At 41.0% G+C, this 18,627-nt stretch overlaps 1 protein-coding gene and 1 pseudogene across 1 annotated transcript; both read right to left on the reverse strand.

Annotated features, from left to right (window-relative positions):
- Positions 1–2,221: 2,221 nt before the first annotated feature.
- On the reverse strand, positions 2,222–12,571 carry LOC129853316 (arrestin domain-containing protein 1-like). The gene is made up of 8 exons (XM_055919221.1): positions 12,371–12,571; positions 7,956–8,066; positions 7,569–7,619; positions 4,659–4,813; positions 4,358–4,543; positions 3,972–4,148; positions 3,270–3,861; positions 2,222–2,965 (listed from the first exon to the last, which is right to left on the reverse strand). The coding sequence occupies exons 1-8, from the start codon at positions 12,486–12,488 to the stop codon at positions 2,922–2,924; spliced, it is 1,434 nt and encodes a 477-aa protein (XP_055775196.1). The 5' UTR covers positions 12,489–12,571; the 3' UTR covers positions 2,222–2,921.
- A 3,938-nt stretch (positions 12,572–16,509) lies between these two features.
- LOC129853320 (P2Y purinoceptor 2-like) lies at positions 16,510–18,369 on the reverse strand (annotated as a pseudogene).
- Positions 18,370–18,627: the final 258 nt, after the last annotated feature.

The following is an 18,627-nucleotide window of genomic DNA, read 5'->3' on the forward strand; positions in this document are numbered from 1 at the left end:
TGGCAGAACACGGACATTCCTGTCTTGCAGGAAATCACGCACAGAACGAACAGTTAGGCTGGTGGCATTGTCATGCTGGAGGGTCATGTCAGGATGAGCCTGCAGGAAGGGTACCACATGAGGAAGGAGGATGTCTTCCCTGTAACGCACAGCGTTGAGATTGCTTACAATGACAACAAGCTCAGTCTGATGATGCTGTGACACATCGTCCCAGACCATGACGGACCCTCCACCTCCAAATCGATCCCATGCCAGAGTACAGGCCTCGGTGTAACGCTCATTCCTTCGATGATAAACGCTAATGTGACTATCCCCCCGGTGAGACAAAACCGCAACTCTTCAGTGACATACACTTTTTGCCAGTCCTGTCTAGTCCAGTGATGGTGGATTTGTGCCCATAGGCATCGTTGTTGCCGGTGATGTCTGGTGAGGACCTGCCATACAACAGGCCTACAAGCCCTCAGTCCAGCCTCTCTCAGCCTATTGCGGACAGTCTGAACACTGATGGAGGGATTGTGCGTTCCTGGTGTAACTCGGGCAGTTGTTGCCATCCTGTACCCGTCTCGCAGGTGTTGTTACATGTGGTCTGCCACTGCGAGGACGATCAACTGTCCGTCCCGTAGCGCCGTCTTAGGCGTCTCACTATACGGACATTGCAATTTATTGCCCTGACCACATCTGCAGTCCTCATGCCTCCTTGCCGCATGCCTAAGGCACATTCACACACATGAGCCGGGACCCTGGGCATATTTCAGAGTCAGTAGAAAGGCTTCTTTAGTGTCCTAAGTTCTCATAACTGTGACCTTAATTGCCTACCGTCTGTAAGCTGTTAGTGTCTTAACGACCGTTCCACAGGTGCATGTTCATGAATTGTTGGGAAACAGTATTTAAACCCTTTACAATTAATATCTGTGAAGTTATTTGTATTTTTAAGAATTATCTTTGAAAGACAGGGTCCTGAAAAAGAGACGTTTCTTTTTTTGCTGAGTTTAGATGTGTATGCACCCTGGATTGCTGATGCTATGTGTTGGCCAATGAGAGACTTTGAAGCCACTGGGCAGCCATTTATACTGGGCACACACACACATATATATATATATATATATATATATATATATATATATATATATATATATATATATATATATATATATATATATATATATATATATATATATATATATATATATATATATCAATGCAGACCACACAGTACTGCTTTCCCACAGCTCTATAAATGACATCAGGTTCTGTTAACGACAGCAGGCGTTTGGCAGGCAGGAGCGATGGACACCTTGTGCTAGCTAGCTAAGACTTCAGTACACAGCAGGCGGGAGCATCAAAATATTTTTCCTGAATATTGACTAAAATAATCTAATCTTAAAAGCTTAATCCATCAGTGATGGAGTTGACAAGCCACTAACAGAGTTGACAAATACTCAAAACAGACATACTGTTGCTTCTAAAAATTCAATAAACGTTTGTAAAATGTCAACAATTATTCATTTGAAAATCCCCCCAAAACCAACCAGTCCATCAGATCTTTCAGCACTCTGACAGAGTTAACGCCCTTGGGGAAGCAGGTAGCCGCATGGTTAGAGCTTTGGACTAATAACCGAAAGGTTGCTAGATCGAATCCCCAAGCTGACAATGTAAAAATCTGTTGTTCTGCCCCTGAACAAGGCAGTTCACCCACTGTTCCTAGGCCATTATTGTAAATAAGAATTTTTTCATAACCAGGCAAGTCAGTTAAATAAATATTTATTTTAAAATCAAGACGGAGTTGACAAATAGTTTTTTCTTCATTTAAGTGGTATACAAAGTAGCAATTTAGTTTTTCCTCGGTTGCTTTGACTCAAAAACCTAATTTAAAGAACATTGGAATTAAAATTCCTATTTATCAGGAAGAGAGAGATTTTAGAATTTTAAACACTTTTCTGGACAGTTTGAAATTTGGATGCTCTGCTTCAGACAAGAGCATTTCCAGGCATACAGCTTTACCTTATACAATTCCACTAAATATGATTTAGCTTTAAAAAGTGCAACTATAAAAATAAAGTTTCCCTGTCGGACAAGAATTGTCCCGACTTGCAAGAATCGCTGTCGAGCAGACATCTTCTATATTGGAGTGCAAGACCCTTCATGTTTACAACTGATAAATGGGCCTAAAACTAGAGAGATGTACAATTACCCTGGAATAGTAAACAAAGCAAAACAAAAATGGCTTAACATACCACACAATTTTATTAGGTTGTGCATTGTAGAGTATCAAGGCACTGTATTTCCTATGCATAAAATATTATTTGGATATAGAACATAGTGAATTGTCTATGAACAGTTAAGTGAAAACAATAAATAAACATAGAGCTTACATAAAACATAGCCTGGGCAGTTGCTAGTGTGCTTCATGGATATTCACTTCGTTTCAATCATAGGGGTTTTGGCTCCCGAGTGGCACAGCAGTCTAAAGCACTGCATCTCCGTGCTAGAACCTCACTAGACATCGTTGTTCGATTCCAGGCTGCATCACAACTGGCCGTGATTGGGAGTCCCATAGGGCGGCACACAATTGGCCCAGCTTCGTCCGGGTATAGCCGGTGTAGGCCGTCATTGTAAATAAGAATTTGTTCTTAACTGACTTGCCTAGTTAAAAAAAGATGCCATTTCAACATATTCTTAACTAATTCTACCCTGACTTATCTTTGAAAACATGTCTCCAGCTATAAAATTTGTTTATGTAATACCATTACTGTCCTGAAAGCGCAGAAAATGTGTGAAAGCAATCAGTAGTCATAAAAAAGGTGTTGCTTAACCTGGGGTGACGTACTTAAGAGGTCTATCTGGCAGCATGATCGAATAGAAGGGAGGTTGGTTGTCATGTTCAGTGTTGCAAGCAGTCTCTCCTGTGTCATGACATTGTTTTATGTGTTGCTGCTACAGCTCTCGACATAGCTGGGAGGAGCCTCTGTAACAGAGGACAGCGGATATTAGTTAGCAGACAGAGACATTATTACACAAGACCCACCTAACTACATGAGGTCACAGCACAACTTACAAAGCAAAGGCATAACTGTCTAAGGTGTGGCAATTAGACTCTTTCATAATGGATATTAGCCAAGAATCTCAAACCAGCCACAACAAATACATTGAGATGACAATACTAGAAAACACCTTACCCAAATACTAATATCAAACTGTGCAATAAGATAACTTTGAGTAAAAAGTAAATAGCATTAGCACCGCCAGTCACTACAGGAGTTAAGACTGACCTTGTGGGAGTGTTGAGGTGCTGTACTCTGGAGGCAGGAGTGGGTAGAGGGTAGGCTTGGGGTTGGTACTGCCCTCAGAGAAGAATGGGATGGTGGCCCCTGTGGACACACAGAACAAAGGTCCCGTTGGGTTTGTGGCATCACTCTGGGGCTGGTTCTGGGAGAAGGTGAGGCCTGGGGCATAGCTGAAGGCACTGGGGGAGACGGTGGCCTGAGAGCTCAAGAGACCAAGCTGGGAGTGGCTCTCAGTTGGGAGGGCCTCGGTCGCCTGCCCCCTGGCGTCCATGACCAGATAGTCAATCTCAGCTGGAGGGGCACTGGGGGAGGCAGGGAAGGAAGTGGAGACTCTGATTCTTGGAACAGGTTTTGGGGCTGGGTGGGGGGAAGGGCGAGGGGTAGGTGGAGTTTCTTGGTCTTGGGAGGACGGCTCAGAGCGTCTGCTGTTTTCTAGCTTGGTAGGGTTTGCGGAGGAGCGAGAAGGATCGGTGGTTGGAGGAGGGGGTCTGGAGGGTCGTGCTGACGTGGTATCCACTGAGATGTTTCCAATGTGGATGGGCAACAAAAACGAAGCCTCAGGAGATTTCAGAGAGATCTAAAGTACCAGGGAGTAAAGAAAAGGTATTATCAAAACATGGGTGCTAAACTGTAGACCAAAAGGTTTCACTGAAGAGGAACGTTATCAGGAAGAGAAAAGTTGCTTACTTCAATAAAGTATTCCATGTTTATTAGACCACAGTCAGCCAGAGATGACTGAGGCAGAGGAGGTACAATAATCTGCTCCTTCCACTCAGCCTGTTTGCCAGCCTTCACCCCAGCACCCTCCACCTGCACTAAAGTCCTCAAGTCAATGGTAGGCTTCTTTGTCTGGTAAGTTACTTTCTGTTGGAGATGAGCACACAGAAATAGGGTAGATAATGTTTGAGTGACTAAAATAAAGCAAACCCTTTATATATATCCCACCTACACATTGAGACAAGAATTACCCCATTGCAGCTTTATAGCGCCATTAACACAACCACACTTTGTTGAAACACTTCCCTTCGCCTTGCTTTATTTCAAGCACTGAAGACTAGGTCAGTACTCTATACCTGAATGAGACAGGCTACCACAGTCCCTGTGGTTTTCCCAGACTGGTTGTGGATCTCTGTGGTCAGTTGGATGACCTGACCAGGTGTGTAGCCCTTCATGTCACTATGGGCCTTCAGCACCACAGTTCCTGTCTTTACCCCCAGCAGGTAGGTGAACTTCTTAGTAATGGAAGATGAACTACGTCCCTGGAAACAGGTGGGAAATATAAAGTTAAGACCAGATTCACCAATGTCCAGTGTCTGAGGTTTGGATATCTCTGATAAAGTGAAAAGGTATCAAATCAGCCAGGGAAGCTCTCACATGGATGTCAGGTACATCATTGAGGTTGAGGAGATTCAGCAGGTAGAAAGGCTTCTCCACCTTATAGTCCTTAGAGAAGCGAGGAGTGTCAATGAAAGCCCTCGCTCTGTACATAACTTTTCCATAGTTTCCTTCAAAGGATGTGGGAACAGAGGCTATATGGGAATGGAAGGAGTAGTTATTTAGCACAGGATGTCTTTTCACGGTGGCAAGAATATTGTCAAAAATAGTGGCAACACAAATGGTCTGTATCTATTTGTTTGACCATTGAAAGACGGTGTACATTGAACAGCAGATGCAAGTTTCAAATTACAGATTTTAAATCAGAACGGACAGTTGAGGACCGGTTAGGTTGGTTTGGGTTTCTGTGGTATGGATCACCTACATTGTTATGAAAGATAACTTTGTCAGAAGGAAAGTGAATACCTTCTCAACTGGACAGGCAGTCTGTCGGTCAGTCTGACAGATCTTAACAATAAGTAATGAGCAGAGGGTTTATGATGTTATCATAGGGCTCCTCTCCCTGCAAGCTATTGCATAGATAAGGCAGAATGTGATATAGTTCATATAATGATCTATCGGACTAATTTCCTTAGCATGCAAAGTGTAACAGTCCAATAATCAAGAGTCATACTTTGAAACAAAAAAGAGAAGTAGGCCATAACAGATTGTTAGTATGAATGACCATGAGACAAAACATAAGCGAGGAAGCCACGGTCATACAAGTACAGAGGATAGTATAACAAAGATAACAGGTGGCTTGATACAGCAGGTGAAATTGGGAACTAAGCAGTTCAGCTAACACATCTCGGCGTATCCATGCTCTCAGTCCCTACCATACTAGTCAACAAGTGGAAAAGGAGGCTAATGAGCTAATGGACAAGGGCACAATCTCAACAAACGCATTAAAATGATTCATTACAGATTTTTAATACAGACATACAATCAGTCAAAAGTTTGGACACACCTACTCAATCAAGGGTTTTTCTTCATTTTTATTATATTCTACATTGTAGAATAATAGTGAAGACGTCAAAACTATTAAATAAACATATGGAATCATGCAGTAACCACCCAAAAATTGTTAAACAAATATAAATATATTTGAGATTCTTCAAAGTAGCAACCCTTTGCCTTGATGACAGCTTTGCACACTCTTGGCATTCTCTCAACCAGCTTCATGAGGAATGCATTTCAATTAACAGGTGTTCCTTGTTAAAGTACATTATGTGTTTGAGCCAATCAGTTGTTTTGTGACAAGGTAGGGGTGGTATATAGAAGATAGCCCTATTTGGTAAAAGACCAAGTCCATATTATGGCAAGAACAGCTCAAATAAGCAAAGAGAAACAACAGTCCATCATTACTTTAACACATGAAGGTCAGTCAATACAGAAAATTAAGAACTTCAACATTTCTTCAAGTGCAGTAGCAACAAACATCAAGCACTGTGATGAAACTGGCTCCCATGAGGATCGCCACAGGAAAGGAAGACCCAGAGTTATCTCTGCTGCAGAGGATAAGTTCATTAGAGTTACCAGCCCACATAAATGCTTCAGAGTTCAAGTAACAGACACATCAACTGTTCAGAGGGGACTGCATGGATCAGGCCTCCATGTTCAAATTGCTGCAAAGAAACCACTACTAAAGGACACCAATAAGACGAGACTTGCTTGGGCCAAGAAACACGAGCAATGGACATTAGATCGGTGGAAATCTGTCCTTTGGTCTGATGAGTCCAAATGTGATTTTTGGTTTCAACCGCCGTGTCTTTGTGAGACAGAGTAGGTGAACAGATGAGCTCCACATGTGTGGTTTCCACTGTGAAGCATGGTGGTGTGATGGTGTGGGGGTGCTTTGCTGGTGACACTGTCAGTGATTTATTTAGAATTCAAGGCACACTTAACCAGCATGGCTACCATAGCATTCTACAACGATATGTCATCCCATCTGGTGTGTTTAGTGGGACTATCATTTGTTTTTCAACAGGACAATAAACCAACACACTTCCAGGCTGTGTAAGGGCTATTTGACCAAGGAGAGTGAAGGAGCGCTGCATCAGATGACCTGGCCTCCACAATCACCCAATCACTCAACCCAATTGAGATGTTTGGAATGAGTTGATTGAAGGAAGAGTGAAGGAAAAGCAGCCAACAAGAGCTCAGCATACGTGGGAACTCCTTCCAGACTGTTGGAAAAGCATTCCAGGTGAAGCTGGTTGATAGAATGCCAAGAGTGTGTAAAGCTGTCAAGGCAAAAAGTGGCTAATTTGAAGAAACTAAAATATATATTTTGATTTGTTTAGCACTTTTTTGGTTACTACATGAATCCATATGCGTTATTTCATAGTTGATGTCTTCACTATTATTCTACAATGTAGAAAATAGTCAAAAGAAAAACCCTTGAATGAGTAGGTGTGTCCAAACGTTTGACTGGTACTGCATGTATGTATGCGCTAATAATGAAACATTTATGAACTACTTATAGCCCTTCTATAAGGGAAAGGGAGATACCTAGTCAGTTGTACAACTGAATGCATTCAACTGAAATGTGTCTTCCGCTACCTTAACATAAATTGTTACCTCAACCTCAAACTCATGGCCACGAGTAAGTTATTTTAGAGGCTCACATCAATTACTCTGCCAATGTGCAGTCATTTGTAGCGCCATTTCCATTCTAGACACATGTCAACGGTCCCCATGGTAATCCACATCCTCAATCATTAATGTAGAAATTCAGGAAATGTACTACATTTCTAATATTACTTCTGCTGATAATGAATGAGCCATGTCAAAACTAAAGTATCTACTCGCATGCCAGGGCATGTCTGATTATAAAATGTGAGGAAAACCCATATATTTTAAAGAATGTGGTGCACAGATCTGCAAAGCTCCATCACTCAGCAGCCTTACCTGGAATGAGAAACTTGAATGGAAAACTGTGATCTCCCTGTTTCAGGGTTCCTGGGAGACAGGAAGAAAGATAAGCACCAGATCAGCTGGCTGGAAAACATTCTGTCCATTAACAATGTCTGCTGTTCTTGTTCTATGAATCACATTCAACTTTCAGGGTAGAAGGGAAAGCTCTCAGAATAGGGATTAAATGTTTGTTTACCTCATCCTTCTTGCATATGTAGGTGATAAAAGAAAATCTTTACAAAAACAACGACTGACTGGAAGGTGTGTACGTGTCATTTCAAAGGAAACAGTTACACCATAACTGAAGTGTCAGTAAGAAGTGGGAAAGGGAGGTGAATGTGGCCTATAACTGTAAAGGTGAGCAGGTAATGTTGACAGCACCTTTATCTGCCACAGAGAGCGTGCTGCTGAAGTACTGCTCCTCCACCATCCAGGATGTGTCATTAATCTTGCTGGTGACACCACAGCAGCCTTGGCAATTCACTTTGATATCTGCAGGGATAATACACAGAACTATTAACTTCACAAGAAAATAAGATAACTTAAGGTCCCTAGATTGTTTGAATCTGCCATTTGTTTGGCAGATGCAGACCACAGCAATCAATTATTCACAGGCCTTTTGAGGAGAGTTTACATTGAGGGAAATTTTCCTGCAAACACGTAACATGTCACACAGAACATATTCTTAAAAACCAAGCTCAAATAATGTGGGATACTAACAGACAAGTCAAACAGACAAAACAGTTTCTGGCGTGACGCAAAGCAACACACTTGAACAGTTTGTTTTCTTATGCGAGTCACATACCTTGCAGTGATACTCAAAACACACCAAAGTCACACAAGCCAATAGCGTGGCAGGTAGCCTAGTGGTTAGAGCGTTGGGTCAGTAACCGAAAGGTTGCTAGATCGAATCCCTAAGCTGACAAGGTAAAAGTCTGTCATTCTGCCCCTGAACAAGGCAGTTAACCCACTGTTCCTAGGCTGTCATTGTAAATAATAATTTTTTTCTTAACCTACTTGCCTAGTTAAATAAAGGTTAAATAAACAAATAAAATGAGCACATCAATTAAAGGGTGCTAAATGGGAGTCCTAGAGGGGATTTGAAACAGCTCTGGGACAGTATTGGGGTTATGACCCACATTAATTAATAGTTCAATCAATCTTAATTCTGGATGGAGCCCAATAACACTGACAGTCCTGGAGAAGGACAGCCAAGTAAAAACAAATAAAAAATACCCTGTGGAAGTATAAAGTTCAGTACTCTGACATTCAGCTAAATATTCAGGCTAAATTATACAAGTTCAAATTAAACTTAAATTCCCATAACGACAATCGTATAACATTAAAACAATTAAACTTGTTAAGAGCATGTTGATGATTGTGGGGGCTGTCTTGTTAAACTTCAGTGTAGCTTTTCACATTACTCATCATAGTCTGCTGCTGGAAAAACTTGTGTTATGGCTTTACACCCCCTGCTATAATGTGGATAACGAGTTACTTGTCTAACAGAACACAGAGGGTGTTCTTTAATGGAAGCCTCTCCAACATAATCCAGTTAGAATCAGGAATTGCACAGGGTAGCTGTTCAGGCCCCTTGCTTTTTTCAATTTTTACTAACGACATGCCACTGACTGTGTAAAGCCAGAGTTTCTATTTTTGCGGATGACTAAACACTATACACGTCAGTTACTACAGCGACTGAAATGACTGCAACACTCAAAAAAAAAGCTGCAGTCAGTTTCAGAGTGGGTGGCAAGGAATAAGTTAGCCCTAAATATTTCAAAAACTAAAAGCATTGTATTTGGAAGAACACACTCACTAAACCCTAAACCTCAACTAAATAATGTGGAAATTGAGCAAATTGAGATTACTAAACTGTTTGGAATAACACTAGATTGGAAACTGTCATGGTCAAAACATTGATGCAGTAGTAGCTGAGATGGGGAGAAGTCTGTCTATAATAAATCAATGCCCTGCTTTCTTAACAACACTATCAAGAAGGCAGGTCCTACAGACCCTAGTTGTCACACTGACTACTGTTCAGTCGTGTGGTCAGGTGCCACAAAAAAACTTAGAAAAATTGCAATTGGCTCAGAACAGGGAGCATGGCTGGCCCTTGGGTGTACACAGAGAGCTAATATTAATAATATGCATGTCAATCTCTCCTGGCTGAACGTGGAGGAGAGATTGACTTCATCACTACTTCTATTTATGAGAGGTATTGACATGTTGAATGCACCGAGCTGTCTGTTTAAACTACTGGCACACAGCTCAGACACCAATGTATACCCCACAAGACATGCTACAAGTGGCCTCTTCACAGTCCAAGTCCAGAACAGAACAGACCACGGGAGGCACACAGTACTACATAGAGCCATGACTACATGGAACTCTATTCCACATCAAGTAACTGACGCATGCAGTAAAATTTGATTTAAAAAACAGATATAAAAAAATAAAAAACACCTTATGGAATAGCAGGGACTGTGAAGCAACACAAACATTGGAACAGACATGCATACACACACAATTACATAAGCACTATACATACTAGAGGTCGACCGATTCATCGGAATGGCCAATTAATTAGGGACGATTTCAAGTTCATAACAATCGGTAATTGGCATTTTTGGACACCGATCATGGCCGATTACATTGCACTTCACGAGGAGACTGCGTGGCAGGCTGACTACCTGTTATGCGAGTGCAGCAAGGAGCCATGGAAGGTGCTAGCTAGCATTAAACGTATCTTATAAAAAACAATCAATCTTAACATAATCACTAGTTAACTACACATGGTTGATGATATTACTAGTTTATCTAGCTTGTCCTGCATTGCATATAATCGATGTGGTGCCTGTTAATTTATCATTGAATCATAGCCTACTTCGCCAAACGGGTGATTTAACAAGCGCATTCGCGAAAAAAGCGCTGTCGTTGAACCAATGTGTACCTAACCATAATCATCAACGCCTTTCTTAAAATCAATACACAGAACTATATATTTTTAAACCTGCATATTTAGTCAAAATAAATGAATGTTAGAAGGCAATATTAAACTAGGGAAATTGTGTCACTTCTCTTGCGTTCATTGCACGCAGTCAGGGTATATGCAACAGTTTGGGCCGCCTGGCTCGTTGCGAACTAATTTGACAGAATTTTACGTAATTATGACATAACATTGAAGGTTGTGCAATGTAACAGGAATATTTAGACTTATGGATGCCAACGGTTAGATAAAATACGGAACGGTTTCGTATTTCACTGTTAGCATTATTACATGGCACATATTGCACTTTTACTTTCTTCCCCACCACTTAGTTTTTGCATTATTTAAACCAAATTGAACACTTTCATTATTTATTTGATTGATGTATTATATTAAGTTTAATTTAAGTGTTCATTCAGTATTGTTGTAATTGTCATTACATTGTTTTTAAATAATTATAATAAAGAAATAAAAAAATAAAAAATAAAACTTTTTTTTTTTTTTTTTTTTTTTTTTTTAATCGGCCGATTAATTGGTATCGGCTTTTTTTGGTCCTCCAATAAATCGGTATTGACAAATCATAATCGGTCGACCTCTAATACATACACATGGATTTAGTATTGTAGATATGTGGTAGTGGTGGAGTAGGGGCCTGAGGGCACACAGTGTGTTGTGAAATCTGTGAATGTAGTATTGTAATGTTTTAAAATTGTATAAACTGCCTTAAATTTTGCTGGACCCCATGAAGAGTAGCTGCTGCCAATGGGGATCCATAATAAATACAAAGATCCACTTTACAGAGTCTAAAAATGTGATATTGTTGAGGACCACCTGTTGTGAAAATCAAATGTGAAGTCCTCACAACAGGTCAGATAACCAATACTGCGGTAACTTGGGAAGGTTATGAAGTTCTTAAGACATCAGTTAACAACAGAGCAGCCAGTGACACTGTATTCCTTCCGTATCTAAATGCATGACTCAAGCTGCTACAGCCTGATCTGTTTTTCCTGACCTGGAATGTAAACAAACCGGAGCTTTAACACAAGACATTGAGCCGAAACACCCATGACACAAACATCTGTGTTTTAAGAGGGCAATTTAGTTCTCATGTTCAATAAGGTTCAGAGAAAATGTATCTTCAAATATGTGTTTTACCATGAACATATTTTTGGGGGGGTTGTTCTTTAACTCCACCTACTGTCTAAACAGCATTGGAAAAAATAGATATATATGGGACTACCTCAAAACATGTTTGATCACCCCCAGTGCAATTTTGATGAATAAATGAAATTATTTTGTTCTACTATAACAGGTGATAAGGATGAGGGTGACCACCAGCTGTCAACGGCTATTTGATACTTGGGACAGGGAAAGCCCTTTGAGATCCTTCCTTAAGTTAGTCAACAGACCCCAAAAATGAGTCCAAATTTTCCTCTCTGACAACACAAATGAGACTGATCGCCTTGTTTTTTTCTCCTTCAAACACATCTAAAGAAAGTGTCTGTTCGAGTAAACCCCCCCCCCCCCCCCCCCCCCCCCCCCAAGAACATGATACAATTCAGTCTACCTGAACCCTTTACAAATTAAGTTAGTTGTACACGTTCATCACCTGAGAATAATAAAAATACAACAAAAATGCAATGTAGGCTACTGTAAATAAAAAGTGTCACAAATCACAATTGCATAACCATTGTTTGCTTCAGTGAAACACTAACGCTACTTCCTTGTCCGAGGAGATGACAAATTCACGACAGGTGAAAGAAAGTTAGCAATGATTGTTAAATGGTGACGTTTTCCAGAACCCTACCTTTACATAGCAGAGCTTCGGTGGTTGTGATTTTCAGAGTGCCTGAAAGTGACTCTCCAGGACTATAAACAACTTTATTGTCTTTAAAAGTTATGTCGAATTCTTGGAGTTTTCCCATGTTTTCCACCACGAGAAGGTGACACCGAAGGCTCAGTCACCTGTGCGCACTACGCAGTAGTGGCGTTTTCTTCCCTGTCCAAGTTGATCCGCCGTGACGTCACTAACAGGAAACAGCTCTTTTTTTATATAGCGTCTCGTGTTAAATAAAAATTAAACATAAATATATCTCACATAAAATGTATCTCACATATCTCTGTTAAATACGTATTTAAATGTTATGCATGTGTCCTGTGTACTGTAAACAAAATATCATACATTATTTTTCAATGGTTAAATCCATTTGAATTCAATCACTTTTTGACAGCATCCCTTTTATTTAAAACAAAACTTCCCAGAAGTGGTCAGAAAGTGGCTTTTTGGATTTGAATTAGATTAAGGTGCTCAAAGTTGACCCATTTTGCATACCTCACGCTAGATTTAGACATCCACGTCTTCATCACTGGAAAAGATAAACGTTTCAGTTTGATATCATTAACACGTTTATTAATAAACATTGTAATGTTTCACCTTTTACGTCAATTATTTATAAACGTGTATACTTGAAATATTCGCAAATGTTGTAGTTTAGACGCTATTTTACATAATCTAAGTTTTTTTATGTGCCCCCATTGGTTGAGACACATGCTCTTGATTACAAGGTGGGCGTCCGTTTAATTAAAGAAATATAATTCATAGAATGGACCTATCCCTTCATACCACTGCAACTGATCTAGTACACCAGTGGTTCCCAAAATGTTATAGTCCCTTTCCTCTTCAAACGTTCAACCTCCAGCTGTGTACCACCTCTAGCACCAGGGTCAGCGCACTCTCAAATGTTATTTTTGCCATCATTGTAAGCCTGCCACACACACACCATACGATACATTTATTAAACATGAGAATGAGTGTGAGTTTTTGTCACTACCCGGCTCGTGGGAAGTGACAAAGAGCTCTTATAGGACCAGGGCACAAATAATAATATAATAACAATAATCACACATTTTGCTCTTTAATTAACCATCTTACATATAAAACCTTATTTGTTAATCAAACATTGTGAATAACTCACCACAGGTTAATGAGAAGGGTGTGCTTGAAAGGATGCACATAATTCTGCAATGTTGGGTTGTATTGGAGAGAGTCTCAGTCTTAAATCATTTGCCGAGAATCCACTCTCACCTAGGTACGTGGTACAAAGGGCATCAGTGTCTTAACAGCTCGATTAGCCAAGGCAGGATACTCTGAGCGCAGCCCAATCCAGAAATCTGGCAGTAGCTTCTGATTAAATTCAATTTTCACAGAACAGCTTGTTGCAATTTCGATGAGGCTCTCTTGTTCAGATATCAGTAAGTGGACTGGAGGCAGAGCAAGAAAGGGATAATGAATCCAGTTGTTTGTGTCATCCGTTTCAGGAAAGTACCTGCATAATTGCGCACCCAACTCACTCAGGTGCTTCACTATATAACATTTGACATTGTCCATAAGCTTGAGCTCATTTGCACACAAAAAATCATACAATGATGGAAAGACCTGTGTGTTGTCCTTGTTAATGCAGACAGAAAAGAGCTCCAACTTCTTAATCATAGCCTCAATTTTGTTCCGCACATTGAATATAGTTGTGGAGAGTCCCTGTAATCCTAGATTCAGATCATTCAGGAGAGAAAAAACATCGCCCAGATAGGCCAGTCGTGTAAGAAACTCATCATTATGCAAGCGTTCAGACAAGTGAAAATGATGATGAGTAAAGAAAACGTTAAGGTCGTCTCTCAATTCATAAAAATGTGTCAATACTTTGCCCCTTGATAACCAGCGCACTTCTGTATGTTGTAAAAGTGTTACATGGTCACTGCCCATATCATTGCATAATGCAGAAAATACACAAGAGTTCAGGGGCCTTGCTTTAACAAAGTTAACCATTTTCACTGTAATGTCCAAAACGTCTTTCAAGCTATCAGGCATTCCCTTGGCAGCAAGAGGCTCTCGGTGGATGCTGCAGTGTACCCAAGTGGTGTCTGGAGAAACTGCTTGCACACGTGTTACCACTCCACTATGTCTCCCTGTCATGGCTTTTGCGCCATCAGTACAGATACCAACATGAGCAGCAGCTACTTTTGGCTACATACGGACCGTTAGTGGAATTCCTGCGAGAGAGTAACGGTTAATGTGATTGGATGTTATTTGATTAAGCTATCTGTATTTGACATTATGTTGTTATTTCGCTTAACACTAGATGGTTGAATTTTATTTTTGGCAGGGAAACGAGGCTACTCAGGGGAGAGAAAAACCTCCCCTAAATATATGGCCCCGTTGGAAAATATAAATGGACTGTTTGAAAATGTGAATAATGTATTTTTTTTATTAAAAACAATGTGAATCACATTTTTATTTGGGGTACACCCAACAGAATTGTGCGTACCCCTGGTGAAAATGAGATTTTTATTAAACATTTAAGAAGAAAGAAATGATAAGATAGTTTGACAACCGTGTTTGTAAGCTTTTAAATGATATCAATCTCAACTGTTTATCTTTTCCAGTGATGAAGACATTGATGTCTCAAGGCACTGTGGAGTTTGCAAAAAGGGTAAACTTTGAGCACTTTTATCTCTTGAATGTTTTGGCATTCAAGTCCGAAAAGTCCCTTTCTGAGCACTGCTACAATGGTCAAATACACCACATATACAAAAGTATGAGGACACCCCTTCAAATTAGTGGATTCGGCAATTTCAGCCACACCTGTTGCTGACAAGTGTATAAAATCGAGCACAGAGCCATGCAATCTCCATAGACAAACATTGGCAGTAGAATGGCCTTTCTGAAGAGCTCAGTGACTTTCAAAGTGGAACCATCAAAGGATGCCACCTTATGGGCCTCCCGGGTGGCGCAGTGGTCTAAGACTCTGGGTTCGAGTCCAGGCTCTGTCGCAGCCGGCCGCGACCGGGAGTTCCACGGTGCGACGCACAATTGGCCTAGCGTTGTCCGAGTTAGGGAAGGTTTGGCCGGTAGGGATATCCTTGTCTAATCGCGCACTAGCGACTCCTGTGACGGGCCGGGCGCAGTGCACGCTGACCAGGCCGCTAGGCGTACAGTGTTTCCTCCGACACATTGGTGTGGCTGGCTTCTGGGTTGGATGCGCGCTGTGTTAAGAAGCAGTGCGGCTTGGTTGGGTTGTGTTTCGGAGGACGCATGGCTCTCGACCTTTGTCTCTCCCGAGCCCGTACAGGAGTTGTAGCGATGAGACAAGACAGGAACGACGAACAATTGGATACCTCGAAATTGGGCAAAAAAATAAATATATCTTTAAAAAAAGGTTGCCACCTTTCCAACAAGTCCGTTTGTCAAACGTCTGCCTTGCTAGAGCTGCCCCAGTCAACTGTAAATGCTGTTATTGTGAAGTGGAAACGTCTAGGAGCAACAACGGCTCAGCTGCGAAGTGGTGGGCCACAGAAGCTCACAGAACGGGACCGCTGAGTGCTGAAGAGTGTAGGGTATAAAAAACCTCTATCCTAGTTTGAAACACTCACTACCGAGTTCCAACCTGCCTCTGGAAGAAACGTCAGCACAATAACTGTTTGTTGGGAGCTTCATGAAATGGGTTTCCATGGCCGAGCAGCCAGACACAAACATAAGATCGCCATGCGCAATGCCAAGCATGGAGCAGTGGAAATGCGTTCTATGGAGTGATGAATCACACTTCACCATCTGGCAGTCCAACAGATGAATGTGGGTTTGGCGGATGTCAGCAGAACACTACCTGCCCCAATGCATAGTGCCAACTGTAAAGTTAGGTGGAGGAGGAATAATGTTCTGGGCTGTTTTTCATGGAAGGTTTCATTCAAATCAAAAGGGGTGCTGTCAGAAAGTGATTGGGGTAAATCCATTTGAATTCCATGTAATTTTCATACATCAAATTGAAATTGGCTAAGTAAAACATTGTTTTTGGTTACAGGACTGAGACAAATTAGGGTATCTGATATGCCTACTGTATGGATAGTCAACACTCCCACCTTTAGTGAGTTTGTGAAATGACAACTATAGACAAATAGAGGTACATTTTCTTTTAATCCGGATTTTGAACAGGTTTTGACCTCATATATACTTATTTTCTCAAATAAAAGCAAAAGGTCAAAGAAACAATAATTACATTACAAAATATGATAACAATTCATACACAAAGAAAATAAAAAACAATTATTAGATTAACAGTTAAAAAGTTGACCCAATATGACCCCCATCCAGATAATTATCAATGAGACATGAATATGAAACAGAGAAAGCAGCATACTGTACATAGAATGTGATATATTCAATAATATTGCAGTGTAATTGATAACCTCTCTGTCTCACGACTCACTCAAAGCTCTGTTGTACTTCTTTTAGTGTTCATCCGACCCACACTGAAGGATCCACCCTGAAATGCCTTTCTAAACGTCTGGGACCCAAAACAATACAGCAGAGGATCCAGGCAACTATTGACACCTGCCAGGATGAATGACACATAATATGCCGTATCTAAATGTTGAAGCATCGTACAAGCTTCACTGTATTTGTTTACCACTACCCCTATTGTCCGCACTAAATTGAGTGGTAGAAAGCAGAGCCCAAATATCACTAAGCAGATACCTATCATCCTCTGTGATTTGACCTTAACGGCAAGGCCCCTGGCTGAGTTGATATTGAGTTGAGACACTGAGTTTGCCAGGCGACGATAGGTTTCTGCCAGCACTGAGAAAGGCAGAAGGAATCCTAAGATGAATAATAAGAAGTTAATGACAAAGTAGACATCTGTCAGATCATGCTGATGGATGGTCAGACATTGGGTTTTATCTCCCTCCTTACTGGGTGGAAGAAGGAAAGTTAGGACAAGAGCTTCTACTAGAAGCAGCAACCAAACAACTTCCTTACAAACTCATTTTGTTTCATATGGGAGCTTTTGTTGAATTGGACAACCACCACATAACAATGAATGCTGCTAAGCATGAGGAACAGGATGCTGCCTAAGAAGTGTGCACTTAGAAGGTAAATCTTGAATACACACAGTAACGGTCCAAATGTCCAGTTGCTGCCTTTGGTTAAGTATACAGCCATCAGGGGAGTTGCAGGGGTGCCAAGGGCGTCACTCAGGGCCAAGTTGAACTGCAGGGTGGTACCAGAGCTCCAATGTGGTATACGGAAACAGAAGACCCACAGACTGAAGCTGTTGAGCAGGAAGCCAACCACAAAGACCAGGATTAGGATCACAGGGATGGAAACATGTTGGGATTCCACTGTACAGAGCTCAGTGTTACTGCTGTTGGCTGGGATGGTGGTTATGTCAGCATTTATGTTTGCTGGGATAGTGGTCAGGGACTGGAGGGACATGGAGGGTGACTCTGTGCCGGTCATCTTGAGAAGAAATTGATGTAGTGGAAGTAGACATTCTTAAAACACATTTGAAGGAAACATTTATGAAAAGTAATATTTAGGATGGGAAAATTATTACCCCCAAAAATATATCAAAATGTTGTTTCTCATTTTCATGCATTTAAACAATTTTATTGTATCTTGCAACACTTCATAGAGTGATGTCAAAGGATGCTATTGCATTTAACCTTTCCTGTGTTGCCACATTGTCTTGCACTGCCTCTCAACAATTATATCTCACAATGGTAAGATTGTCTAAGAATATCCAGTTCACAAACTCAGGTACAGATCTGGATTTAAACAAAAACATCTGAAATGTGAGTAAAGGTAGCCTAAAACTAAACATTTATGAACCATGATATTAAGATCAAGACTGCAATTCTCAATTTGTAACTGTATATTGTTAATAGTAAGTAAATATGTGTATCTCTCTACCGTCTGCCTTTGTCAGAGACAACCTGCTATTATGAACCCATGAGAAGAGAGACCTTACCAAGCCTTGTAAAGCATTACATCAGTCACACTTGCTGCTCTCAGAATGGGACAGTGTGAGCGCCTCTTCTCACAACACCTCTATGTAACGGATGTGAAATGGCTAGCTAGTTAGCGGGTACGCGCTAGTAGCGTTTCAATCAGTTACGTCACTTGCTCTGAAACCTAGAAGTAGTGTTGTTGCTCTGTAACGGCACTTTGTGGAGCGATGGGTAACGACGCTTCGTGGGTGTCATTTGTTGATATGTACAGAGGGTCCCTGGTTC

Source organism: Salvelinus fontinalis, chromosome 4 (genome assembly GCF_029448725.1).
Source record: "Salvelinus fontinalis isolate EN_2023a chromosome 4, ASM2944872v1, whole genome shotgun sequence".
NCBI lineage: Eukaryota > Metazoa > Chordata > Actinopteri > Salmoniformes > Salmonidae > Salvelinus > Salvelinus fontinalis.